Source organism: Myotis daubentonii, chromosome 19 (assembly GCF_963259705.1).
Source record: "Myotis daubentonii chromosome 19, mMyoDau2.1, whole genome shotgun sequence".
Taxonomy (NCBI): Eukaryota; Metazoa; Chordata; class Mammalia; order Chiroptera; family Vespertilionidae; genus Myotis; species Myotis daubentonii.
In genome coordinates this window covers 14,169,641-14,196,927 of record NC_081858.1, presented here as the reverse complement: position 1 = coordinate 14,196,927, position 27,287 = coordinate 14,169,641, and the positions used below count along the sequence as shown (strand labels likewise).

At 55.9% G+C, this 27,287-nt stretch overlaps 3 protein-coding genes across 20 annotated transcripts in view; 2 read left to right on the top strand and 1 right to left on the bottom strand.

The window, feature by feature from the left end:
• The window catches only part of DGCR2 (DiGeorge syndrome critical region gene 2), a 48,785-nt gene extending 41,184 nt beyond the window's left edge, over window positions 1–7,601 (top strand). For 8 of the 10 annotated variants that reach the window (XM_059675829.1, XM_059675827.1, XM_059675830.1 and 5 more), the window contains 3 exons: window positions 1,867–2,019; window positions 2,998–3,234; window positions 4,758–7,601. In XM_059675829.1, coding sequence (XP_059531812.1) covers window positions 1,867–2,019; window positions 2,998–3,234; window positions 4,758–5,014 — 647 coding nt within the window. In that variant the 3' untranslated portion in view covers window positions 5,015–7,601. The remainder of the gene's footprint in view (window positions 1–1,866; window positions 2,020–2,997; window positions 3,235–4,757) is intronic. The other 2 variants (XM_059675823.1, XM_059675826.1) reach the window with 2 other exon arrangements.
• Window positions 7,602–9,455: 1,854 nt separating this feature from the next.
• LOC132221618 (protein FAM246C) lies at window positions 9,456–11,241 on the bottom strand. Its single transcript, XM_059675834.1, has one exon. The coding sequence runs from the start codon at window positions 11,016–11,018 to the stop codon at window positions 10,326–10,328; it is 693 nt and encodes a 230-aa protein (XP_059531817.1). The 5' UTR covers window positions 11,019–11,241; the 3' UTR covers window positions 9,456–10,325.
• A 3,979-nt stretch (window positions 11,242–15,220) lies between these two features.
• On the top strand, window positions 15,221–26,827 carry ZNF74 (zinc finger protein 74). Of its 9 annotated transcripts, none has more exons than XM_059676430.1 (5): window positions 15,221–15,604; window positions 16,679–16,761; window positions 21,370–21,479; window positions 21,902–21,997; window positions 23,572–26,827. In XM_059676430.1, exons 3-5 carry the CDS (start codon window positions 21,446–21,448, stop codon window positions 25,230–25,232), a joined length of 1,791 nt encoding a protein of 596 aa, XP_059532413.1. In that variant the 5' UTR covers window positions 15,221–15,604; window positions 16,679–16,761; window positions 21,370–21,445; the 3' UTR covers window positions 25,233–26,827. The 9 variants fall into 9 exon arrangements, with proteins under 9 accessions (XP_059532413.1, XP_059532409.1, XP_059532404.1 ...); XM_059676426.1 differs by having other exon boundaries at window positions 21,899–21,997; XM_059676421.1 differs by having other exon boundaries at window positions 21,353–21,479; window positions 21,899–21,997.
• Window positions 26,828–27,287: the final 460 nt, after the last annotated feature.

Below are 27,287 nucleotides of genomic sequence, written 5' to 3'. Positions count from 1 at the left end.
AACCACTGCTTTAAGGAAACCTTTGGGGCAGCGGTTGCCAACTGATGGTCCATGAGGTCCGAAAGGTTGGCGACTGCTGCTCTAGATCATGAGTGCCAAAATCGAGCCTTTGGCACTGCTGAACACACTTCGATATATCCAGGGTTCCCCACCAACAGAGAGTGTTAGTAGAAGTAGGGTATAGGGAGGTCAAGAATTAGAACAGCGCCGAAACCGGTTTGGCTCAGTGGATAGAGCGTCGGCCTGCGGACTTAAGGGTCCCGGGTTCGATTCCGGTCAGGGGCATGTGCCTGGGTTGCGGGCATATCCCCAGTGGGAGATGTGCAGGAGGCAGCTGATCGATGTTCCTCTCTCATCGATGTTTCTGACTCTCTATCTCTCTCCCTTCCTCTCTGTAAAAAATCAATAAAATATATTTTAAAAAAAATAGTTCATTTAAAAAAAAAAAAAAAAGAATTAGAACAGCTACTGATGGACAAGAGAAGGGGAGGGGCTGTAAACAGGGACTCTGAGGGCCCAGTAGAGGCCACATCCTCACTTCCCTCCCTGATCACCGGCCTCCATGTCGAGCACTGCTGGTTACTGGGGAGGAACAAAGAAATCTGGGAGCACCCTGATGGGGCTGGAGCCCAGGTCTGAACTGGGGCCAGGCACACTGCCCCACTGAGCCTCAGTTCCCTCTGTATAGGGACATTTCTCATCCTCTGTAGGGTTGTGAGAAATCAGGGAGGTGCTGGATGCTGCAGTTTCCTGCCCTTGCTCTCTGAAGCAGTCTGGCTCAGACCATGAGTGCGGGCCTCCTGCTAGGAGAAGGAATCGGCAAATGCCCGTGGACATAAGGCCACTTAGAGAGTGCAGCTCACCCTCAGTCCAGTTTGCCTGCAGTCCTGTTCTGTTTGGCACCTCCTATCAAGCTCCTGTGTGGCTTCCAGGGGCTCACACCCAGAAGTACAGATGAGTGGGCACGCGGGCCTCTGGGGAAAACTGAGGGAGGCACAAGCCCCCTCCCCTGACCAGGGAGATGGGCTCCCGTGACACCTGATGCAAGCCGGGGGCGTCCGGAGGGTTGCATCGCCCATCTCATATTAAAAAACTTTTCTTGGCCACGAGCTGCTTCTCTCCTGTGGTGGTATTATAGTACTAGTGACCCAGTGCACGGATTCATGCACATTGAAATGCTATTCATTAGAAGGTGGCTGGTGGGGTGGGACTGGGTGAGACAGGCTGGACACGCCCTGGAGCCAACCTCCTGCGGTCCCTCCCCAGCGTCTGCGGAGTAAGTGGGGTCCCTCTGGCAGGTGGGCTCCCTCGGCCTGACCTGTGGGGATCGGGCTGAAACCTGCTCTCCGACATCCCCCAAGGGGTTCCAGAGTGCAAGAGGGCACTCTGCAAAGTTGCTGTCATACAGGGTGTGGAACGCAAACGCAAGTGTGCCGTAAACCAGATCCGGGGCCAACAGTGCCCCAGCAGCAACATAGCCCACGGCCGAAGGTGGAATCACACGACCCCGCAAGGAATCGGGTTCCCTCCTTTCTGGTTTCGGGGTGCGTCACCCAAGAACCGTCGCTGCCAAGTCACTGCAGTTTGGCAGCTTCTGTGTTGAGTGTCTGCCCCCTGGTGGTCATTGTGTGTCATAGCAACGGGTTGGATGGTTGGACACTTAGCATATTAGCCTTTTCTAGTATGTATATAGATTCTTGATTTTCAGCTTTCTTGTTTCTGTCATCATAAGATTGTATCGGGAAGTAAGTTGCCTTGTCCACATAGTTGTGTGGTAGAGGGCCATGGCCTGCTCATAGCACTGAGCATCTGGGACCAGGACCTCCTTTTCTGAGAGCAGCGGGGTTTTCCCTTCTCCTCTAACAGATGGGAATAGCCTGTTCGACTCCATGGCCAGTGGGATGCGTCTCATTGTTAGCTGTATCTCCTCCTTTCTCATCCTGTCCCTGCTGCTTTTCATGGTCCACCGGCTACGCCAGAGGCGCCGGGAGCGCATTGAGTCCCTGATTGGAGCAAACCGTGAGTGCCCCAGCCCCTGCCTATGATGACTACAGTGCAGGCCTGCCCTTGGCTGTGTCCCCAGGGAGAATGGGGACACAGGAAGCAGGAAGGTGCAGGGAGGAAGTGGAGGACATGATGGAGGGTGCCAAAAGGCATTCCTGTCCCACCCACCCACCCGCTCCTGGGCTTAGTGCACACCTGGGGCACTAGAGGAGCTCTTTGCAGGACCCGAAATCAGAAATCAGAGTCCATAGGCACATGGAAAAAGGGCGTACTTCCAGTGCCCGCTGACTCTGCGCTTCCCTGCCCCTCTCTGAAGCAGTCTGGCCTAGCCCATGAGTGCGGGCCTCCTGCTAGGAGAAGGAATCAGCAAATGCCCGTGGACATAAGGCCACTTAGAGAGTGCGGCCCTCAGTCCAATTTGCCTGCAGGGGCCTGTGCCCCCAGTAGAGCTGAAATCACCCCTTGTGTCAGCGAACAAGCCAGGGCTCCCCAGTCCTGGGTGGGGCAGGACAAGATAGGTGCAGGCAGGCAGGAGAGGATTCAGAATCAAGGTGGCAAGACTGCTGAATGCCCTCACTAACTTCCATTAGGGGCCTTGGTGTCCCTGAGGAGCCCAGGTCAGGTCTGAAGTGTGGACCAACCAAGTTTTCCACCTGCCTCAGTTCTCACTGAGTTGCAGGGTGGGCAAAACTTCAAGGCAATCATGGGTTAGACACCCAGAAACATTTTAGAGTTGGAGGGGTGTGGTGAGGGCTGGAGCACAGCAGGCAAACCTCTTGCATGTGAGTGATGAGCAGGGATGTTCCGACCAGGGAAGGAGGCACTGGGCGAGTGTCAGGACTGGTGGGCAGTTAGGCACAAAAGTGTGACAGTCGGAATGTCTGGCCTGGGCGGGGGCAGGGCCTGGGCCTGGGGGAGGCAGGGCTCAGGAGCTGAGTGGTGCATCTTCCAGTGACATGACCCTGTTGCTTGTTTCTCACTTCCATTGCCCAGTGCACCACTTCAACCTTGGCCGGAGGATCCCCGGCTTTGATTATGGCCCAGACGGGTTCGGCACAGGCCTCACGCCGCTACATCTTTCTGATGATGGAGAAGGAGGGACTTTCCACTTCCATGATCCTCCGCCCCCCTACACCGCGTACAAGTACCCAGACATTGACCAGCCTGATGACCCACCGCCACCCTATGAGGCCTCCATCAACCCTGACAGCGTGTTCTACGACCCTGCAGGTGCTTCCCCACAGGGAGAGGGAGCAGCCTGTCGGCAACCACCTGGCCTGCAGGGCAGAGTCTCGGGTCCTCCCCAGCGCACAGGGCTGTGAACTCTGCTCCCTCCCAGCCTTCTGTTGCTGTCTCTGGTTTTCCCTTTAAAGTGGAACGCCACTTGTGGGTTGTCAGGCTCTTCCCGGGGGAACAGGTGCAGATGACTGCTTGGCAGTGGTCACTGGTCACCCTGCCTCTTACCTCCACCTGGGAGCACACGTTAGCAAGCAGCCCTCGGACACCCAGTCCTAGCTCTGTGGAGAGCTGGGGACCGGGCCTTGGCCGTCGTGGGGATAGGGCTGGCACAGAGCCAACGGCTGGGCTGTAAAGACGTGCACATGTGGTAAGCGAAGAGACACCACCGTGGCATTCTCTCATGTTCTGAGGCAGTTTTGTGGCGTGGGAAGCAAGCATTGGCTTGGTGATGTTGGGCCAGTTACCTGAGTGTGTTCCTCCCAGGGCTGTGCAACAAAGAAGGGATTGCAGGAGCCTTGCCCATTGCCTGGCCTGCCCCTGTCCCTGGTGTGTAGTGCAGATGTCCCACTCTTTTCCCTGTGTGTTACCCCGTAACACACACATACCCCCACCATACATTGCAAGCAGTGTCCCACCCCAGGGCTGCTGGCTCTTTGCATACCCACACAGCACAGCAGGATGGCGTGAGGCCAGCACTGCTGTGATCTGTGTGCTGTTGGTTCATTTGGTCGGCTACTACCTCTCCCGGTCTGTGTGGGCAGGAGAAACTTGGATTTAACCCCTCGGGACGGGTTGTCGCCATCTGCTGTCAGGGGACCAGGGTAGAGCAAACTTCCTACCAGGGATGCTGCTGGGGACCCAGCGCCTCTATGGACCAGGCTGCAGGGGAGTAAATGGTCCCAGGGCAGGGCAGCAGGACTGCTGGGCCCATGGGGAGTTGGCCAGGCGAGGGACACAGACTGGGCCCCGTGCCATGCCTGAGCTGAAAGAGAGAGTGTGGTGATAAGGAGCAGGCACGCCACAAAGAATGGGCTGCTGCAGAGCGCTGTGGGACCAGAGCTGTCTGCAGGCCCCTGCACAGTACGGGGCTGCCTGCCCGGGCCCCATCTCATGCTCTCGTGCTCTTGTTCCCATATTCCAGCTGCAGCTTCTGGTCGGGACTGTGAGCACTGTTCAACCTGCCCACCTACAGCCCAGTAATGCCCTAATGTCATGTGGGTCCTGGTTCAACCCCCACTGAATCTGAAAGGGTTTCCTCGTCCCCTACCTTTATTCTCCTAACTCTGTCAAAGTGTGTACCAGCCACAACTGGGGCTTGCTCATAACTGTCCGCCTGCACCTTGCACCAGGACAGCTGCGACTGTGGCAGGGGTGAGGGATGAGCACAGCAGAGCCACAGCTTCAGTGGGAACATTCAGGCAAGAGAAGTGTCCCCCAGTTCTGTCTCCCTCCCCTCTTGCCTCGTGCCAGGCCCATCCACCACCCTGCTGACACCCCTCTGTCTCCTCCTATAGATGACGATGCTTTCGAGCCAGCAGAGGCCAGCCCGCCAACCCCAGGGGATGGTGACAGTGAAGGTGCGTCACCCCGTTGCCTGGAGCAGCCTCTGCCCTCTGCAGGGGTCACCCTGGCAGACCTGGAAGACTCAGCTGACAGCAGCAGCATTCTGCTCGTCCCCCCCGACCCTGCCCGGAGTGGGACGCCCCCAGCCACAGAGGCACTGCCAGGAGTTGGCCGCCACAGCCGCAGTTCCCTCAATACCGTGGTGTAGTGGATGCCCAGCCCATGGCCCCAAGGGGCATGGAGCACCTGTTTGCTGTCAAGGAAACTCTGATTCCCGTGGAGACTTGAAGGGCCCTATGTGAGCCTGGACTCGGCTGCACTGCTGCACACACTCCCCTGTAGGTGTGCCCGTGCTTGTAGAGACTGCGCCAGCCTCCCAAGGGAGTGAGCACTGCACCGAGTCTCCTTGAGGGCTTCAAACACATGCATAGCTTTGGGTCACTGTCTTTTTCTTTTCAAATGACAGAAGAATGGCAGTTTGTTTATGCCACACGTTTCAGAAGTAGGGAACAAAGAAGGTACTGCGGGCCTGGTTGGAGGCCAGACCACACCAGACTGGTGGGCTTGCTCATGGCAGCACGTTGTTCAGAGGAGCATGCTGCCCAGCCACCAAGCCCCAGAGCTGCCACAGTGTGCCTCGCTGGCCGCTGCCCAGGAAGCACTTCCGGCACCAGTGTTTGTGGACTGTCAGGATTGTCTGGGCAGTGAGTCTGCTTCTGGGCAGACAGCCTTGAGAGTTGCTCCAATGGCTGCTCTGAGGATGGCCCCTCACAGGTCTAGCTTGAACATCGAGGGTGACCCTGTCTTAGCTCTGGTGCCCAAACCCTAAGAAGGGGAGCTTGGCAGGAGGTTGAACTCCACTCTGTCTTTCCAGCAGGGCTCTGCAAAGCCCAGTTCTGTGCCAGAAATCCCTATCCCTAGTCTGTTCGATTTCTCCCTAACATTATCGTGCATGGCCCCCCAGGAGGCAGCTCTGGAGCTGGGCTGAGGCCCTTAGCCATGCATGAGTGTCCTGGCCCTGGACCCTTCACTGGGCTTGAGGGCTAAGCCAGCTCCTGTTACCCTTTGGAGCCCCCTCCTATTGAATTTGCCCCTGGACCTGGCCTGCTCCACCCCCCTCTTTTGTGCCATAAAGGTTTATTTGGGGGGAGGGGTGGCTGAAATTAACATCCTGGGCTGTGTCCACCTCCTGAAAGTCCACTTCTTGCACATCACCACCACCACTAGAGCTGAGTGCCTGGTGGCTGCATGCCACCTTCCTGTCCTTAGCACAGGGTGCTGAGTGCCCTGCTCAGGGGCCTTTTGACTGAGGGACCCTGTTGCCTACTCCTGAGCAGTGGTCTTGTCTCCTGACACCAGGCTTTTAGCATTTCTGAGGTTTGGAGATTAAGCGGGTTCTGTGCGATTTTTTAGCACATCCATATCTTTTCTACGTTGAATGTCTAGATCTTTTTTGCGTGTGTCTGTGTGTGTGTGTGTGTGTGTGTGTGTGTGTGTGTGTGTGTGTGTGTGTGTACGTATATGTCCAAGTGTTTGCAGGTGGTGCTGGTACACAGGAACTCCATCTTCAATTTCCTGGGCCAACATGGCCTCTTGGGTGGCACTGAGGCATGGCCAGGTCTGTGCCTCTTCTGAGGCAGGTTCTCATGCTCATCTTCCTAACCCAGCCGCCCAGCTCCTGGTCCTCCTCTAAGCCTTTCTGTACCAGCCTGCAGCAAGGGAGAGCTGGCTTTCAGTGGGAGCTTCCATGGTGGTCTGACGACAGACCTCACAGGCTCAGCCCAGTTCTGGGCACATTTTCATACTTTGGTTGGAAACGAGTTTTGTTCTTGAGTTGTCCCACAAGGCTGACCAGAGATGTGAGTTTTGTCACTGAACTGCCTGTCCTTGGGCTCGGCCCGTAGAAGCTAGAGTGTGTGCTCCCCTTGCCAGAGGGCTGCTACTTGGAGAAGGGCATCCTGGGCACATGTGCCCATGCTGGCTCCTGAAAACAAAGCAGGAAGTGGGTGGTGCCTCCAACGTGTGCTGGACACAGGGCTGCCAATTTCCAGAGCAGCAGTCACAGCCTTGTGGGTTAGGGTCCTGAGTGGGCCTACTTTGAAATGACCACCCCAATGGAATCCTGTAGGGTCTGGCCCCCACAGCACCGGGTCCCCTTATTCCAGTGTCTCTGGCCCAGGCTTCAGCTGTGTGTACAGAGCAGTGGCTGGCACTAGATGTGTGGGACTGGGGAACTTGCGGACTGAAAGATTGCTGGGGACTGGCATGCAGGAGGTACTAAGGGGAGGCCCCTGAATCAGATCATGGGGCTGCAGAGGGTGGGCCCAGAGTGTTCAGCCTACTGGCATTCTTGGGCTGGGCAGAAGGCTGCCCACTGAGTCTCCCAGAGCTGAGCTCTGCTTGAAGGTGGTTGTGAGGGCATCGGGGAAAGCTGTGGTCTGTCTGGCTGACCTTGGCCTCCTGTCCAGTCACTACCCTTTGTAAGATCTGATTGTGCTCCAGGTCCAACCCTGGCTGAGACTCTTGTGTTCCTGTGAGAGGACTCCCCACCTGATGCACACTGGGCCTCCAGAGGGACAGGCTAAGGTCTCGGGAGGGCCTCCTCCCCAAGGACCTGACCTGCCTATGGAGGTGGGAGTTGAATCTGTACATTGTCTCAATGCCCGTTTTTTATGTTTTCCTTTCACTAAGGGTTTTTAGTTTGGGTTTATTTTTGGTGAGGTTGGCACTAATCCTTAAGATGCTGTGAGAACCATTTCATCCAAATGCCAAATAAATTTGTGTTCTGGAAGAGGCATAGTAAGTCCTTGGTGTGACTCATGTTGGGAGAGGCTCTGGCCAAGATGGAGCCAAGGCACAGGTGCGGAGATGGGGGAAGGGGCAGGCTTGGGGCTCTGAGACCCCTCTGTCCCTTCTTTCCTCAGTGGTCCTTTCAATAACTTCCTAGTACGTGACATGGGACAAGAGGGCACCCAGGGCACTCAACCTTTGGCAGGTCTTCGTGCTCATCTTCCTAACCCAGCTTCCTGGCCAGACCAGTGAGTCCCTTGGAGGGGGTAGGAGCTTCAAGGAGGTGGCCCCTCGTTCCTGAACACATCAGTGGGATGGCAGGCTGTCCCGGGCACCCTGGGTGCTGTCAGAACCGAGGACAGCTCCGCTGGGTACCCCAAAGTGGGAAGAGCCCAGCCCTCTGGGGATTGGAAAGAGGCGCAGGGTGCAGACCTATCCCCCACCTCACACACACACAGTCATGCTCACACTGTGGGCACACCGAGCTCTTTCCAGAAAGTGTTGCCTTCTCTCCTGGCCACCCTGAAAGGAGAAATCAGAGCCTCCCTTTCCAGGAGAGTGAACTGTGGCTCGGGCCCCAGCCTGGGGTCCTCTCCACAACCGCTGAGGAAGCCCAGTCCGCTCATTGACCTGGGCTGGTCAGAGTGGGCCCGCTGTGGCTTCCTGGAGACCTGTTTTGGGGGTGGTCCTCCGAAGGAGGCAGAGTGAAGCCGAGCTCCATCACACATGGGTCAGTGGGGGAGCTGGTCAGAGGACATCTGGTCTTGGGGTATCCTAGGCTGCTCCAGTGTAGGAGACCCTCCTATGCCCTCCCCATTTCAGCCCCTCAAGTCAAGGCCACTAGGATCCAGGTGCCTTCTCCCTTGGATTTCCATCTTGGTGGCCTTGCCTTGTCACTCCTGGTCCCTGTAAATGGGCATCTTTATAGCTCTCACTCCTAGGAGGGTTAATGGGGGGCAAGGGAGAGTTGCATAAAGCTTTTAACTTCAGGAAATGGCAACTGTTACTGGCATGCATCCCTAGTATCAGAGCCTGGTGAGCCCAGACTCCCCCTTCCCTGCTGTTGGCCCCGCCCGGGCACTGCCCCTCTGACCCACATCTGACCCACATCGGAAGCCTACAGAATGTAGCCACGCCCACCTGGCTGCACCAGCCTCCTGCCAAGTCGCTACAGCAGCCGCACCATGGCCCTGTCTTCACGCCCACCTTACTCACAGTGTTGCAGGTGGTGTGTGCGAACTCGGAGGGTGAGCACCAGGACTCTGAATCCCCGATCCCCACCCCCTGACCTAGGCCACACATCCCCACATAGTCACCTGCAGGCAGACTGCCCCACAGGGAAAGAGGGCGAAGAGCTCCTGGCACATGGCCACATACCTACAGTGGGGACTTCCACCACCGACTCACATGTGGGATGACCGTCCCTTCATGCTATTCAGACAAGAGAGAGACCCCTAAGCGACCCTCCACTGCCCCACCACAGCCAGTTTCAGAGCCCCATCCAGAACCCCCAGGTCTCCCAGAGGGAGAAGCACCCCCACTCCCAACCTACACGCTGTCTGAATCCCTGGTCAGATGAAAGAAACATTAGCAGGTTCCAAACATACCAGCTGCCCTAGCCAGGTGGCTCGGCTGATTGGAGCATCATCCTGTGCACCAAAAGGTGGTGGGTTCAATTCCCTGTCAGGGCACATACCTAGGTTGTGGGTTCTATCCCCAGTTGGGGCACATACAGAAAGCAACCAGATCAATGTTTCTCCCTCTCCTCCTTTCTCTAAATATCAATAAAAACATGTCCAGGTAAGGAATGAATGAATGAATGAATAAAATAGATTAAAACACCAACACCTGCTAAAGCCTAAGATTACGCATTTTATTTCAAAAATGAGCAGGCACTGACCCCAGGCCACTGTGAGCGGTTAAAGGAAGACTCCAGGTAACGTTCCCTGGAGGCCAGGAGGGGAGAAGCGCTGGTTCCATGTTCTACTGCAGAGCTGCCCTGGGTGGGTGGGTCCTGGTGACAGGGACGGCTGCACCCAGACAACACTGGGAGCTTAGCCTGTGGAATCTGCGTGTACATGACACTTTCTGAAGAGACACCGGCGTCCAGGTGACTGCCTGTGGGAGGCTAATGAAGGGGTAAGGGTCCTAGGTGTCGCTGTCCAAAGCAAAGCTGACTGCCGTGTGGCTGCTGACCAGCTGCCTCTGAGAGCCGCGCTGTCCTGTGGGAGGCGGGTTTGGTGGTCAGTAGAGCGAAGCTGGCCAGTCAGGCCGCTGTGCAGTTGGTGCCTGTGGGATGCGGCTGTATATCTAGGTGACACTGATCTGAGTGGCACTGTGTCCAGGAGACACTGTTCCAGCAGCCCGTGTCCCCGGTGTCTGCTGCTTGGTGTGCGGTCACACTCCATGTCCCAGTGCATGGAGGCCCGGCCTTTTCCCAAACCCTTAAAGAAAAGGAAAAAAACCCTGCAACCCCCTCCTCCTAGCCCGAGGGGTCCCACCTGCCGCAAGCCCTCGGCTCTCCCTGGAGGCTGACATGCCCCAGGACCAAATATTCCCCAGCTCAGAGGCCAAAAGGGGCTCCAGGCCTCCTCCAGCCCGGACTCGGTCTCCAGAAGTTATCGCTGGCTGCACTGAGCCAGGTCCACGAGGGGACAGATCTGTCCATTCACCCCTCCGCCAGTGGGGCCTCCAGCACTGCGCCTAGCTCCCCCTCCGTGCGGCCACCCTCAATCCCCACCGCCCGAAGGGGCCCCGGGGGGCACCGGCGTCTTCTTGAGGTTCTTCCGGGCAGGGGCCTGGTTCGCGGGGCCGTTCGCGGGGCCGTCCGAGGCGTCGTCCGTGGGCCTGGTGGCCGCGGCCAGGGCGTTCACGGTGCCGAGCGCCCGCAGCAGGGCCGGGCCGCGGGGAGCGATGCGGGGCTCGCGGCGGGCGGGTGGCGGTGGCGGCAGCAGCGCGCGCAGGGCTTCCAGTTCCGCCCGGAGCTCCATGCGCAGCGCCTCCAGCCCCGCTCCCAGCTCCGCGCGCACGGCCGCCAGGCCCTCCTGCAGCCGCCGCTCGCTCACCTCCAGGACGCCGGCCGGGTAGGTGGCCCCGCCGCGTGGTTCCCCGCACACCGAGCACACAGAGCCTCGGCTGTGCGCGTCCGCCCGCACCCCGGCAGCCTCGTCTCTGGCCCCTGCCGCTGCCCCCGCGCGCTCCACCAGCCGCAGCAGCCGGGGGGCATTGGCCCGCGCCTCGGTCTCGGCCCGGAGCTGGCCGCGCAGGCGAGCCAGGCGGCCTGGGGCGCGGGCTTCTTCAGGGCCCGGCCCATTGGGCTGGGGTCCGGGGGCCCGCCGGCGGTCCACGCCGCGCCGCAGGGCCTCGCTGGCACCGTACGCTCTGCGAGCCTGGGCCCACGAGCGCCCCGATTCCGCCGCCATCCGCACTGTAGCCGCCAGCGCCAGCGATACCAGCGCTCAGCTTCGCCGGAGCCCCAGTGCACAGCCTAGCAACCGTGGGGCCCGAGCAACGCACGGTGGAGAGGACCCCCGGGACCGCTGTGGGGACATCCGAGGCCTCGAGGGATCCTGCCTGGGGCCGGGAGAACCCCGGCAAGGCCGACACCCGTGTGGTGTGGCAGAGCCCCAGGGGGCTTGGGGTGCGGGCGCATAGCGTGTTGTAATTGTGCACCCCTCCCCCGCCCCCCACAACGCGCTGTCCCTGGGTCCCAACCAAGGGCTTGGCCCAGCCTCTGGGCAGGGTGACAGGGCTTGGAGCAAGAGCTGCAGAAGCCCAGGTGCTGAGACCAGAGTCAGGATCCGAGCTCACAACCTCTACATCACAGTCAGGGGAGCGCAGGTGTGGTCATGGACCCAGCAGCCCTCTTCACTGGCTCCAGCCACCTCCTTCCATAGCATAGTCCAGGCCACTATTGTCGCCCTACTCCGCCCCCCACAGCCCACACACAGCTGCAGCAATCCATTCTTGTCATGGACACTTCCAGTCCAACTCCTTAGGGGTCTCCGCTGCTCAGGAGGCGCTGGAGGTCCCAGCCCATCTCACACTGTTTATGTTCGACCACACTTTTTAAAAATATATATATATATATATTTTATTGACTTTTTACAGAGAAGAAGGGAGAGGGATAGAGAGCTAGAAACATCGATGAGAGCGAAATATCGATCAGCTGCCGAAACCGGTTTGGCTCAGTGGATAGAGCGTCAGCCTGCGGCTGAAAGGTCCCAGGTTCGATTCCGGTCAAGGGCATATACCTGGGTTGCAGGCACATCCCCAGTAGGAGATGTGCAGGAGGCAGCTGATCGATGTTTCTCTCTCATCAATGTTTCTAGCTCTCTATCTCTCTCCTTTCCTCTCTGTAAAAAATCAATAAAATATATTTAAAAAAAAAAAAAGAAAGAAATATCGATCAGCTGCCTCCTGCACACTCCCTACTGGGGATGTGCCCACAACCAAGGTACATGCCCTTGACCGGAATCGAACCTGGGACCTTTCAGTCCACAGGCCGAAGATCTATCCACTGAGCCAAACCGGTCAGGGCTCAGCCACACTTTTTAAACCTCCTCTAACCCAATAACCTTCACCCCTCTGGGCCTTTGCTTAGGCCAGTTCTCCTGGCAGGAATGTCCTCCCCACCCCCAAGTGCCTGGCCAATCTCATTCATCTCACTTGAGCAGCCTTCCTTGACCACCTCACACCAACCAGGTAGTTCAGGCCCCGCCCCCACAGCATCTCTCACAGTCAGTTTAACTGGCTTTCTGTTCTCGGTCCACCTGGAGCCACAGAAGGGTCCCTGAGCACAGGTCTGGATCACGTGGTACTCAGTGATGCTAATCATGCTGAATGTTGGATGGAGGAGTAGCTGGGAGAAGGAGCCTAGGGCTGAGGGTCCTCTATGGGGTGGACTTCTTCCCCCCTTCCCTCACCCACCCAGGGCAGCCAGTGTACCTCCTCTACCTGGCACTTGAGGCCCTTATGGCCATCCCTGCTGCCCTTCCTGTCTCTGCCATCTTCTATGGGAGCCCTTCACCACTGCACCCTGTACCACTTTCTCACCCCGGTGCCTGGTGCCTTCACACGCGCAATGCTGCCGATTGCAGGGCCATGGACAGTGCACTGTGGGCCCCCCTGGTGGGCAGCATCCCCACCCAGTATGTTGTTCTCACTGCACCCTAGGGGCTAGTGAGGACTTTGGGTGCCATGGGAAGGGCCTGGCGTAGATCCAGGCTGGACTGGGATCTCAGCGCCTACAGGGGCCTACCCTCTATGCAGCTGTGTGTGTGTGTGTGTGTGTGTGTGTCGGTAGGCTGGGGGGATGTGCTGTGGACCCTATTCATTGGCAGACCTGCCTGGCCCCAACCAAGAGGCCTGGGTCCCCTGTTTATTATTCATTCACTCATTTGTTCATTGCAGCCTGTCTCTCTGGAAGGTGCAGAGGGGGTGAGAACTTGGCTGTCAACCCCTCAGGTGGCCCCATTCCTCCTGAGTCACCTGGCCTGCTGGGCCCTCCAGCATCTGGCTCAGCTGATCCCTCGAGCCTCATTAACCATCCCTTGCCCTCTGTCCCAGTAATTAAAATACTGCTGACAAAAGTCCTGGATTCCCTCCTGAGCCTGTGAGATCCAGGCTGTGCGACCTGTAGGCTCTGCCCTCTCTGAGCTCAAATTAAGTTCTGTTCTGTGAAATGAAGGAGACCCCTCAGGTCCCCGGAAGGGACCGACAAGGAGGCCAGGAGTGTGGGGAGAGGGCTCGGTAGAGACTCCGGATTTGCTGACAGATGTGGCTGTGGGAGACAACAGGCGTGGCTTTGAGAGCCAGGAGAGGCAAGGATGGACATAGATGGGACCTTGGAGGGGAACCCCTACTGGGGCTCTTGTTCCAGCATCTAGAAGGGTTCAGCAATCTGGAGAAGGCTGTGCATAGATTAACTAGTCCTGAGACAAAATATAATTTTGAAAGGCATTTGGGGGTCAGAAGAGCCTAGTTTAAAGGAAACTAAGATCTCCTCGGCTCAGGACCCCATGCTTTTTATTAACACAAATTGTCCTGAGGCGAGGCAGAGATATACACTTCAAAGGGTCAGTGTTTCCTATACAGAGTCCATTGTCAGATTGGGAAGAATTAGCCTACGGCTGTTCAGGTGTTTGGCCAGTAGGAGGCAATAACATGTAGATTAAGATGCCCTGAGCTGTCTGGCAGCAAACAATTTAATATCCTGTTCAGGTTTGGGGAAATGCGATCAGCCATTCCCAGATGCAGCCCTGCTGTCATGCTGGAATTGGCTTCCAGCAGACCCCTTTAATGTTACATCATCAATAAAGCTTTCCACGAAACCCCATCCTCCATGGGAGCCTCAAGAAACTTATTTCCCCAAGGAACCCAAAGAACTCCATTTCCTCCATTACACCTGTTAGGTTGTGTTAGGCTGGCTGGGCCTTTGGAGGGTGAGCGGATGAGGCCTGCATGGCTAGGGCCTGGACCCTGGGCATTGGACTCTAAGGAAGGGAAGGCGCCCTAGCTGGTTTTGCTTAGTGGATAGAGCCTCTGCCTGTGGACTGAAGAGTCCCGGGTTCGATTCTGGTCAACGGCACATGATCGGGTTGTGGGCTTGATCCCCAGTAGTGGGTGTGCAGGAGGCAGCTGATCAATGATTCTCTCATTATGGATGTTTCTATCTCTCTCTCCCTCCCTTTCCTCTCTGAAATCAATAAAAATATATTTGAACAAAAAAAAAGAAGGGAAGGCTAACTGTGTCCTTTGGGTTCCCAAAGTACAGGCCATATAGCAGGGCCTCAGCTGACTAAGCCAGAAGGTTTGGCTTGAGCCATAACTCAGGATATAGTTCTGGGTTAGTCCCTTCCTATCTCACCTCTTGCAACCCCTGTTGCCTCGCCTGTGTTCCCCCCTCTCAGATCCCAGAATGAGACTGCTGGCCGGGAGATGGTAAGGGCAGTAGAGGTGACAGAGGCTGAGAGGACATGCAGTGGCAGGGGGAGGCCTATGACCTAACGAGCAGGTCTATCTATTCTGGAATGCTCTGCTGTCTGGACCCTGAGCTGCAGAAGGCCTGTCTTTTAAATGTTTATTTATTGGTTTGAGAGGGAGAGAGAGAGCTTGGAGGCACCTGGTCTGAGAGAAGAGCTGGAGCTTTAACTCCTCCTCTCCCTGCACCTCCCCCCATAGGGGGTCCCAAAGTACCTCTCCAGAACGGGCAGGGTCCCTAGGCAGGCCCCTGGAAAACACCACTGATGGCCCCACTCACCACCTCTAGTGTCCTAAGCGGGGACCTGAGACTTTCCTGCAGGGCCAACACAGATAGGAAAGCCACACACCTAAAGGACAATTCCACGTTCAGGGCACCTTTCTCTAGGAACGACTCCAATTGGGGGCGGGACCAGAGATCACGGTTTCCGATACCGAAACTACATTTCCCAGAAGGCTCTACGGGGTCGAGACGTCAGAGCAGCTCCGGTACTCCAACGCCCTCTGGGAAATGGAGTCGGCCGAGAGCGAAGCGCAAAGGCTCCCGGGGGCAGTAGTTTCCGTAGGGTCTGTGCGGGCACATTTTCCCGTGGCGACCGCCGCCCTGCTCCTTTGTGGCTGTTACTTTTGTGGGAAGCAGTCGTTCGGTCTGTTCATCCGCCCCGGGGCCTCGCTGCTGGCCGCTCTCCACGCCCGCTGGCTCCAGGTGGCTGAACCACAGGCCCGGCGCTTGGTGCACAAGAGGAGTGTGCGACGGGCTGCGTGGGGCGTGGCGGCGGGATGTGAGCACAGTGTGGGGTGCGGGGCTCCTGCCGAGCTGCCTGGCCCGCACCTCGGCGGAGCTCAGGGCCAGTGTGACTGTGCAGCCGGGAGTGCGTGTGCGACCCCGCGGGCTTTCCCTGCAGGGTGCTGTTCCTGAGCCCCAGGAGCAGGACCCGCTCCTCTGGGTCTGGCCTGGGGCCCATGTGGTTACAGATCTTTCTATGCCTCCGGGGAACACAAAAAAAGGCCACAGCAATGGAGGGCGGTGAGTGGAGCGGGGCCGGGGCGCATGGTTTCAGGCCCCGGAACTACATTGCCCAGAAGGCTGTGCTACACACTCGGAGGGCGGACGCCAGGGCTACTCTGGTGTCCCGACGCCCTCTGGGAAATGGAGTGCGCTGTCTGCGTGGTACAAAGGTTCCGGGGAACTGTAGTTCGCGTCGGGTCCGCGCAGGCGCACTTTCCCACGGCGGACGCCAGGCTGCTCCTTTGTGATGGTCCTTGTCCTTTTGTGGGAGGCCGGTTGGCTCTCTCGCGTGTCCGTCCGTCCGTCGGTCAGTCCGTCCATCTGCCCCGGGGTCCGTCTGCCGGCCCCGCTCCGCGCCCACTGTCTCCAGGTGGCTGAGCCCCAGGCCTGCTTGGCCCCGCGCGCGGTGCCGGGAGGAGTGCGGCGCGGCGATGGGGTGTGAGCGCAGCCTGGGGTGCGGGGCTCCTGCTAAGCCTGCCTGGCCCCGACCGCGGCGGAGCGCAGGGCCTGTGTGACCGCGCAGCCGGGAGTGCGTGCGCGACCCCGCGGGGCTCCCCCACGGGCCGCTGTCCCTGAGCCCCAGGAGCAGGACCCGCTCCTCTGGGCCTGGCCGGGGGCCCAGGTGGCTGCAGAGCTGCTCACGCCTCCGGGGGACGCTGCCAAGGGCCGCCATGGAGACCCCTGCCCCGAAGCCCCCGGAGACAGGTACCATCGGCTCTTTCAGGCAGTGGGCCTGTGGGTTTGCATTGAGGAGACTGACAGGTCAGGCTGGTTCCCCAGAGCACCGGCCGAGTCGGGGTGCTGCCTCCACAGTGCACAGCCATTTGTTCCCACTGTCGAGCGTGCTGATGAGTGGAAAGAAATGGCAGTGTTTTCCTTCTTAACTGCAGTGTCTGACGCCGAGTGGCAGAATTAACCCCCGATTCTGTATCAGGTTATGCCACGTATCGGGGCTCAATCCCCACCCCACCTGCGCGGGTGGCTCCTGACGCCTCTGATTGCCCCGGGTGCCAGGTGTGGAGTGGTTTTTAGCTCCTTCAGCGCACCTGGGGGCTGTGACTGACCAGCCCGTTACTCATTTCTCCTTCCCAGCTCTGTCCTCTCGGGACCTTGCTCTTCTCAAAGATAATCCAGAGGATAAATGGGGTCAGGGTCTCCTGGAAGCCAGGTCTGAGGTGAGTGGCTGTCTTTTCTTATTTCTGAACATCTTGGTTTTTTTGTTTGTTTGTTTTTAAATATATTTTTATTGATCTCAGAGAGGAAGAGAGCGGGAGAGATAGAAACAGTAATGATGAGAATCATTGATCGGCTGCCTCCTGCATGCTCTACACTGGGGATGGAGCCCACAACCCAGGCATGTGCCCTTGACCGTAATCGAACCCGGGACCGTTCAGTCCGCAGGCCCATGCTCTATCCATTATGAGCCAAAGTAACTAAGGCTGGTGGTTTTGTTTTTGTTTTTGCTTTTTAACATCTTGTTCTTTATGGAGAGGGTTGGCAGGCTTCTTCAGGAAGCTCTGGGCTTGGGAACAGTTCCAGGTGATGCCCCGGGGGTGTCCAATGGGGGGCGGGGGTCAGTTGCCCAGGACCCGCACTGTGCCAGGAGCTCCAAAGAGTGGTTTTAGCAGAGCTCCAGCAAGCAGGTCACATTGAGATCACCTGGCTCATCTCCACATGAAGACGCAGGCGATGGTGGTGGTGGCTGGGCCTGCTTGGGGGAGTTTTCTGGTGTGAAATCTGGTGCGGGACAGCTAAAGGAAGGGCTGTGTTGCAGTGCTGGGGTAAGAGTGATGGTAGGGGGTGTGTCCCTGTGTGCTTTTCCTCTGTACTGGGCCCTTGACATGGGGCCTCATGTAAAACCTGGAGTTTTAGAGGATCTGGGGGCTCAGCAAGGAATTGGCTCTGGGGCCTCTTCTGCAGCTAAGCAGGACCCAAATCCTTCTTTAGAGACTTCGGGTTTTGTTCTACCACCTACACTACCCCTACCCATCATAGTATTTAGAAGGATACGGTTGATAAGGAGAGTGTGGGGGAGTGAAAAGGTCTAGAGCAGTGGTTCTCAGCCTTGGCTGCACATTAGAATCTCCTGGGATGAGGCCCAGAAATCAGGATTTTAAAAAGATTCCCAGGTGATTCTAATGTGCAGCCAAGGCTGAGAACCACTGCTCTAGAGCAGTGGTCAGCAAACTGCGGCTCTTTGGCCCCTTGAGTGTGGCTCTTCCACAAAATACCACGTGCGGGCGCGCATGTACGGTGCAATTGAAACTTCGTGGCCCATGCGCAGAAGTCGGTATTTTGTGGAAGAGCCACACTCAAGGGGCCAAAGAGCCCCATGTGGCTCGCGAGCCGCAGTTTGCCGACCACTGATCTAGAGGATTGCCTTTTTTTTTTTTTTTTAAATATATTTTATTGATTTTTTTACTGGGAGGAAGGGAGAGGGATAGAGAGAAACATCGACCAGCTGCCTCCTGCACACCCCCCACTGGGGATATGCCCGCAACCAAGGTACATGCCCTTGACCGGAATCAAACCCGGGACCCTTCGGTCCGCAGGCCAACGCTCTGAGCCAAACTGGTCAGGGCGAGGATTGACTTTTTTAGGATTTTGTGATTCTGTTAACCTCCCACTTGAAAGAGGTGAGGTCTGATTACAGACAGGTAGAAATAGCTATCAAACACGTATTGTGAGATGTGCCCAGCTTCTGTAATGTGTTAGAATGTTCTGTAATTCTGTAAAATACTCAAGAGACATGACAATCAAATGCAATACATGATTCTCAATGCCTCACAGATCCAAAAATTCCATCAAAGGCAGTTTGGGACAGTTGAGGAAATTTGAAAATGGATTGATTGTATCTTAGGTCATATTGTATTAACCCTTTGCGGTCGTATTAAATTTGGACATGGGTGTCGTACTGGTCGGAATTAATTTCCATTGAAAGAGCAGTGATACATAAGATTATGAAGGATAAACAAGATTTATTAATTCTTTTTTGGAACTACGTCATTGCTAGTAGAATCACTACGAACGTTATCACTTTCTACATCAGAGTCAGTATTCAAGGTGCCAAAATAAAACTCTTCATCGTTACTTTCAGATTCGCAGTACACTTCTTTCGGTAACTTTTTTTTTGCCATTTTGGAGGATTATTTTGAAATATCTTAACAAGCGAGAATGCCTAATTACAGTTAAACGTAATTTGTAAAGCTTTATTTGAAATTCTGCGAAGCATCTCCGAAGCTTGTCGATTTCTTCACTCTCAAAAGGCGACTGACTCGCCACGGGGTTTTGCATGGCGAGTGTGGAACGACCGTGTTTGTTTATATTGAGTTTCGATATCTCTGATTTGTCGGGGCAATGTTTTGGTTCGTGACAAGGTCGCTTAGACGCTTAAGAGCTTTCAGAGAATTTATGAACTGATAGATGAATGAATAGAGTTAAGATTCGTACGGTTCCTTGCTGTGGTGGCTGAGAGCAGACATACGACCGGAACGGTAAAAAAGCTGTGGTGGCTGAGAGTAGACAGACGACCGCAAAGGGTTAATATTAATTTTTTGGGGTGTGATGCTGGCACTGTGATTGTGTGATAGAATATCCTTAGGAGATGCCAGGTTGATGTGGCTCAATGGTTAAGCATTAACCCATGAACTAAGAGGTCACTGGTTCAGTTCCGGGTCAGGGCACATGCCTGGGTTGCAGGCTCAGTCCCATTGCGGGGGGGGGGGGGGGGGGGGGGGCGGGGAGGTTGTACAGGAGATAGCGAATTGATGATGTTTCTCTCTCATTGATGTTTCTCTCTCTCCATCCCTCTCTTTTCCTCTCTAAAAATCAATAAAGGGGGAAATTTTTTTTTAAGAGAAGTTACTGGTTAGGGCAGTATGCTGATTTCTTAAGGTTGAATCTTGGATATTGATTTGACACTCTTCTCTCTGCATACAGCATTCATTGCTAGAAATTTCCCTCTAAGCACTGCCTTAGGTACATCCCACAAATTTTATGTTGCATTTTTATTTTTAGTTCAAAATAGTTGTGATTTCTTCTTCAGCGGTGCATCTTTTAGTAGCGTGTTGTTTAGTTTCCAAACATTTGGGGGATTTTCCGATGTCTTTCTATGATGGATTTCTCATTTCATTCTGTGGTAGTCAGAAAAGGAACTTTGCATAATTTGAATTCTTTCCAATGTACTAAGACCTATTTTATTGCCCAGAATGTGGTTTATCTTGGTAAATGTTCTGTGTGCACTTGAATATGTATTCTGCCCTGGCCATGAAGCTCATTGGTTAGAGCATCATCCTGATCTGTCAAGGTTGTGGGTTCAGTCCCTGTCAGGGCACCTACAAGAAAGCAACCAACGAATGTGAAAATAACTGGAACAACAAACCGATATTCCCCCCCCCCCCCCCCCCCGCATCACCTCTCTCTAAAATCAACAAATAAAGTAAAAAGTATAAGCCACTTTTATTTTTTTTTTACTTTTATTTTTAAAATATATTTTTATTGATTTCAGAGAGGAAGGGAGAGGGAGAGAGAGAGAGAAACATCAATGATGAGAGAGAACCATGGATCAGCTACCTCCTGCACGCCCCACACGGGATGGAGCCTGCAACCCAGGCATGTGCCCTGACCGGGAATCGAACCCGGGACCCTGCAGTCTGCAGGCCGACGCTCTATCCGCTGAGCCAAACAGGCCAGGGCTTTAAGCCATTTTTAGAACTAAAGGTCAAACCCCTGTGACCCCAGAGGGGTCCCCACTTTTGCTGACTACCTGGTAAGCTCCTGGTAGGCATGAGGCCTCTTCTCAAGGCTGACAGTCTGCGCCCCTCGCCTGACTTGGGTGCTGATGTGGATCCAGAGCTTCTCGAGGAGTCTGGTGGTCCCGGGAGCTTGGCCCCACACCAGACACTCCCCAGCAAATGCTTAAAGGTGGGAACCAGACTTCCCTCCTTGGTTTATTCTTCGCTCTTATGTTTAACGTAATTACATCCCAGCTACGGCTTTCCAGGCAGCCATGGCACCAGCATCTTGAAAAAGAGCAGTTAGTCTGCTGCCTGAGGGCAGAGCTGTGGCGGCCTTGAGAGCTTATTGTCTGACCCGGTGGGATGCGGGGAGGGGGGAGCATGAGTGTGGAGACTGGGGGCCACAGCTGGAGGCTCAGGGCGGGTGAGGAGCCCCGGGTGGTAGAGGCCTAGGATTTGAGGGCTGAGTACTGGTGGAGTCATTAGGGGCATTTGTGACACTTGGAACCAGAGTGACCGGCTTTGGAGGCGGATGGGCCAGGACTCAGGCCTAGGAGGGCAGGGAGCAGAGGTCAGTAGGAAGGAGGGAGGGGCAGGCAGGAAGGACATGGAATGGCTCCTTCGGTTTCCTGGCTCGGAACTTGCTGATAAGCACAGGGTTTGCTTCCTTAGGGTCAGCCTTTGGCAGCGGTGAGATTTGCACGGGGTTTCTGGGTTCTTTGTGTTATTCTTTCAAGTTCTCTAAGTTTGACCTTCTTACCCAGAACTCCTCACAGCAGCTTTCTGTCCGTCGTGGCAGGCACAGGGGCTGCCCAGTTAGCCGGGCCCTCTGGGTCCGGAAAGCCAGGTCCAGATGGCGATTCCTGGCCCAGCTGTGGTGTGTACGTGGGACTGTATGACAGATGACGTCTAAGCACAACCTTCCAGGCTTGGGAGAAGGTCACCAAGGTTAACCCTTAATTCCCTTGGAAGCAGGAACCCAGTGGGAACCCCTCCCGCCCTGGGTGACTGAGAATGTGTGTCATCCCAGGAACCGGTGACTTTCAGGGATGTGGCCGTAGACTTCACCCAGGAGGAGTGGGGGCAGCTGGACTCTCCTCAGAGGGCCCTGTACCGGGACGTGATGCTGGAGAACTACCAGAACCTTCTTGCCCTGGGTAAGAGGCCCCCGAGGCTCGGAGCCTGTGGTCTGGGCACACTCCTCAGGTACTGAGTCCCCTTCCGCACCAGCCTGGCGTGGGGGGTGGGCTCTGTGGTGTGACTGGCATCCGTGCCTGGAGGTGTGGCTGGACACAGGCGAGCCAGAACGAGAGGGAGAGGGAGAGGGAGAGAGAGGATAGGGTCCTGGAAGCCCAACCTGCCCTGGACTTTCCAAGGGAGATTGGGGGGAAGGGGGGGATACCCATGGGTTCCTCAGAATGCATGCCTCAACTTGGGTTCCCATTCTGCGACCCCCATCCTCGGGGATGGCACAGCTCTCAGTGCCAGCTCGTGTGTCCGGGGGCTCTCCTGTCCTATCGCTGGTTCTGGAGGGAGAGCTGCAGCCCACAGCCATGCCGCTTCCCCCCCACACAAGCAGGGCCTCCGGTCTGTAAGCCAGAAGTGATCTCCCATCTGGAACGAGGCGAAGAGCCATGGCAGGTGCCCAGAGAAGTCCCGGGAGGGGCTCGTCCAGGTGAGATGGGGGTGCGATGGAGGGATGTGGAGCCCCCGCCCCAGCACCCCTCCTACCCCCCCATGTGGCCCTCCCATCACAGCCCTTTTCCTTCCACAGTCCACTGCCCCAGCTCCACCTGCACCTGCTCAGTGCCCCTTCTAGAACCCTCCTTCTTCCTTCCCTTCCTTCATTCCTTGAGCACTGGCTGTGTGCCAGACACGGTGCTGGGAATATAGCAAGAAAACAGGCAAAGACATCTACCTTCTGTGGCAGGAAACAGCAGTAATTTTTTTAAAAATGTATTTTATTGATTTCTTACAGAGAGGAAGGGAGAGGGATAGAGAGTTAGAAACATCGATGAGAGAGAAACATCCATCAGCTGCCTCCTGCACACCCCCTACTGGGGATGTGCCAGCAACCAAGGTACATGCCCTTGACCAGAATCGAACCTGGGACCCTTGAGTCCACAGGCCGACGCTCTATCCACTGAGCCAAACCGGTTAGGCAGTAATTTTTTTTCTTTTTTTTTAAAAAAAATATATTTGTATTGATTTCAGAGAGGGAGTGGTGGGGGAGTTCTTTTTCCCCTCTGAAACATGGGACATTTAAATTTTTCTTTTTTTTTTTTAGGGTATGAAGTAAATGAGTCTCTTTTTTTAATTTATTAACTTGAGAAACATCAATTTATTCCACCAATTTTTTAAATATATGTATTTTTATTGATTTCAGAGAGGAAGGGAGAGGGAGAGATAGAAATATCAATGATGAGAGAGAATTATTGATCGGCTGCCTCCTGTACACCCCACACTGGGGATTGAGCCTGCAACCTGGGCATGTGCCTTGACCGGGAATTGAACCATGACCCCTGGTTCATAGGTCAACACTCGACCACTGAGCCACGCCAGCTGGGCTGTTGTTCCACTTATTGATGGATTCATTGGTTGCTTCTTGTAGGTGCCTGACCAGAATCGAACCCACAACCTTGGCATATTGGGAGGAGACTCTAACCAACCGCCCAGGGCGGGACATTTTAAATTTATGGTTTTTGGACTTGTATTTACCCCAGCCAGCACTGACCTGGTTCTGACACACAACAGTCTCTCAGTAGATGTTTCAATAAGTGAATCGTAGCCCTAGCTGGTTGGCTCAGTGGATGGAGCATCAGCCTGTGGACTGATGGGTCCCTGGTTCGATTCCGGTCAAGGGCACATGCCCGGGTTGCGGGCTTGATCCCCTGTGGTGGGTGTGCAGGAGGCAGCTGATCAATGATTCTCTCTCATTACTGATGTTTCTATCTCGCTCCCCCTCTCCCTTCCTCTCTGAAGTCAACAAAAAAATATATTTTTTAAAAAGTGAATCATATCCATGACCCTTGATGCCCTGGCTCTTTTTGGAGACCCTTCGGGGTCTCCTTTCCCTGTTTCTCCTCTGCCCTTCTTACCAGCCTGTTTGCCCGTCTCACGCTGCGTGTGCCCCTCCCACCTCTGCTCTTGAGCGCCCTCTGTCGGCCTCTGCTCTCTTTTCTATGCCAGTGCCAGTGCCAGTGCCCCCCCTCGCCTGCTTACAGAAAACTGCGTTTCCGCCTCTTGCAGAGCCAGAGCCCCGGCCTGAGGGGAAGGAGCTGTGTCAGCCGCAGGGCAGCCACAAGGAAGAGCCAGCACCGGAGTCGGTGGTGGAGGGGCCGCTGAGGTCCTGTCTCCACAGCCTCGGTCCAGGCGCCGGGTGGGCCTGGGAGGGCCCGGCGGCCGCTCTGTCGAGAGGTGAGGCCGTGCTCTGGAGGTGCGGGCCCCCCGGCTGTGGGGAGAGTTCCACAGAGGAGCAGCGGCCGGGACACGGGGCGTCTGTGGAGGCTTTGCCCCTCGGATGCCCCCTCTCCACCCAGCAGAGCACAGGGTCTCTCATTCCTACAGAGCGAGGGTCTCCTCACGGACGCACCGAGAACCGCCCGTCCCGGGGGGCTGTCTCCCAGCACCCGAGGCTGTCCCCCGGCCCGGGGAGAAACGGCTGCCAGGCCAGTGAACACAGGACGCCCCCCGCCCACAGGCGCCCGAGCGCGGGGGCCGGGGAGGGGCTCTTCGCGTGTGGCCAGTGCGGGAAGGCCTTCCGCCAGCGCTCGGCCCTCAGCCTGCACCAGCGCTGGCACGCCCGGGAGAAGGCCTACCGGTGCAGCGAGTGCGGCAAGGCCTTCACCTGGCGGACCAACCTCCTGGAGCACCAGAGGAGCCACACCGGGGAGAAGCCCTTCCTCTGCGGCGAGTGCGGGAAGGCCTTCAGCTGCCACTCGTCGCTGAACGTGCACCACCGGACGCACACCGGCGAGCGGCCCTACAAGTGCACGGGCTGCGAGAAGGCCTTCAGCTGCAGCTCGCTGCTCAGCATGCACCGCAGGGTGCACACCGGGGAGAAGCCCTACAAGTGCGGCGAGTGCGGCAAGGCCTTCAACCAGAGGACGCACCTGACCCGGCACCACCGCATCCACACGGGGGAGAAGCCGTACAAGTGCGGCGAGTGCGGCAAGGCCTTCACCTGCCACTCGTCCCTGACCGTGCACGAGAAGATCCACAACGGCGACAAGCCCTTCAAATGCAGCGACTGCGCGAAGGCCTTCAACAGCCGGTCGCGCCTCACCCTCCACCAGCGGATCCACACGGGCGAGAAGCCCTTCACGTGCGGGGACTGCGGAAAGGGCTTCATCTGCCACTCCTACCTGGTCGTGCACCAGCGGGTCCACAGCGGGGAGAAGCCCTTCAAGTGCAACGAGTGTGGGAAGGCCTTCAGCTCCCACTCCTACCTCATCGTGCACCAGCGGGTCCACACGGGGGAGAAGCCGTTCGACTGCAGTCGGTGCTGGAAGGCCTTCAGCTGCCAGTCGTCCCTCATCGTGCACCAGCGGATCCACACGGGCGAGAAGCCCTATAAGTGCGGCCAGTGCGGCCGGGCGTTCAGCCAGAACCACTGTCTCATTAAACACCAGAAAACCCACTCTGGGGAGAAGCCGTTTAAATGTAACGAGTGTGGCGAAGCGTTCAGCTGGAGCACCCACCTCGCTGAGCACCAGAGGACACACCGCGAGGAGAAGCCCTTTGCCATCCAGCTCAACAAGCGTCTGCTGAGCACATACTGTGTTCCCAGCGGCCTGCTGGGTGCCGGCGGCTTGGACCCCGTAGACTCCCTGGAGGTGGCAGAGCTCCTGTGTGTGGTGCAGCCCTCCGCCAGCAGGAACTTGCCCCTGGGCAGCAAACCTGGGAAGTAGCGTGTTGTGCTTGTCACCTGGCCGCTTCCCCGGGGAACGGGGAGCACAGGGACTCCTGTATGTGCGCAGCAGACCCCTCCCCGGAGCGCCCCGCCGTCCCGGAGAAGGGATGCCCTGTGGGGAGTCGGGTTGATGTCCCAGGGTCCTGCTTCCTCTGGTGGGTTTGGGAGTCACTGACCAGGGGATTAGGTCTTTCCTGCAGATAAAAGGTCTGTCAATCATGTCCTCAGGCTCCTGGCATGACTTAGATCAAGATTTTCATCTGTGGACTGATATTTAGAATAACAGGAAGAATTTTTAAAACCAGAATTATGAACAGTAGTGCCTCCAAGCAAACATTATTGTATTGCTGGCAAGGAGGATGCTCTTAGAGGCGGGAGTCTGGGGACAAGCGGGTTTCCTGGACTCACCTCACAAGTGGCTCCTCCCAGAGTCCTTCGCTAGAGGCCGCACCCACGTCCCCGAAGCACAGTCAGCATCAGACGTGCCGGCCCCGCACCTGGGCACCGGGTCCACGGTGGCAGGCGGAGCCCGGTGGGTCGGGGAGGGTGGGTGCAGTGTCCGGGTAGATGGGCCTAGAAGCGCACCTTCCCCCCAGGCTGGGGCTGCCTGCCGGGCCTCCCCTCACACCACGAGGCTCAGCTCAGCCGTGCCACCCCGAGGGAGAAGCCCCCAGACCATCTCCACGTTCCCGGCAGGGACAGGACCGTGTTCATCTGGAATTAATGTTCTTTCTACTCAGTTCTCAGCAAGTACAAGAGGCCTTCTCCGTGGTAATACTTGACATTTGTATAGAGCACTCTAGTTTATGAAATGCTTTTTCTTATACTTTCTAAATTATGGAGGCAAGATAACCACATTTCAGCGAATGTGGAATAAATGAGAGAAAACACCCATAATTCTTAATAAAGCTGCATTTCGCACTTTGATACATTATTTCTGTTTTCATCACTTTAAACATAGTAGGTATGTCATTTTAATCCCCCCCCCCCACTCCCGCTTAGCTGCATAGAATTTTTTCCCAAGTGACTGCACTGTCTGTGGAGTCATAATTCTAAGTGGAAGCATAGTATTCTATTAGTCTTTTGTTGGCTGTTGAGGTTATTTCTATTTTTTTCACTATTATAAACCATTCTTCATGGAGCATTTTTGGGTTATACTTTAGCATTTTCGTAGAGCAGATTTCTAGAAGTGAAATTTTTTAGATGAACGAAATGAGTAGCTTAAGGAATCATCTCAGGATGTTTTTGGTTGTGTGTTTGCGAAGTAATACGTTTCCTTACCAAGGAACCAATCAGTAGGAACGTCCTTGCCCGTCATCTGGACACAGGCACTGTTCAGAGTGGACGTCAGACGGTCTTTGTTCAGGGCACGGTGACGACACAGCGATGAGCCTGGGCACCTGTGCGCCATCGCCTGCCTCCGAGTGTCTGTGAGCTGGCCTGGCGTCGTGCGGTCCCCGGGGACACCTGGCAGTCAGAGGCCCTTCTCCGTGACAAATAGGAAAAGTTCTACATCACATCTGCACCGGGAAAACACAAACAACAGTCTAGGCTTGATTCATGATTATCATCCTAATTTTTCTCTCTTTTTTTTTTTTAATATATCTTTATTGATTTCAGAGGGGAAGGGAGAGAGAAAGAGAGATAGAAACATCAATGATGAGAGAGAATCATTGATTGGCTGCCTCATGCGCGTCCCCTAATGGGGATTGAGCCCGCAACCCAGGCATGTGCCCTTGACTGGAATCGAACCTGGGACCCTTCAGTCCACAGGCATCAGACGCTCTATCCCCTGAGCCAAACCAGCTAGGGCTCTCTTTCTTTTTAAAAGAAACAAAACCTTCTTCATGGGTCCTGGGCCCTGTGTCCACTGGGTGCCCTGAAGTGCCAGTTGTTTAGTATATGGGCACCATAGCAAGCACACGATCGCTTCACTTGTCATATTTGGCATTTTGATACATTACAATGTTATTCATTTTTTTCTACCTTCTCCCCCTTTCGTATGAATTGTTTATTCCTATCTTTTGTCCACTATTCCGTTCTTTGTTTTTTA

Excerpts from the sequence above, each read along its gene's own strand:
- ZNF74 (XM_059676421.1), top strand. The coding sequence starts at position 15,541 with ATGTGGTTACAGATCTTTCTATGCCTCCGGGGAACACAAAAAAAGGCC. Across the intron at positions 16,762-21,352 it reads TCCTGGAAGCCAGGTCTGAG|GAACCGGTGACTTTCAGGGA; the intron begins GTGAGTGGCTGT and ends GTGTCATCCCAG. Across the intron at positions 21,998-23,571 it reads CCCGGGAGGGGCTCGTCCAG|AGCCAGAGCCCCGGCCTGAG; the intron begins GTGAGATGGGGG and ends CGCCTCTTGCAG.
- LOC132221618 (XM_059675834.1), bottom strand. The coding sequence starts at position 11,018 with ATGGCGGCGGAATCGGGGCGCTCGTGGGCCCAGGCTCGCAGAGCGTAC.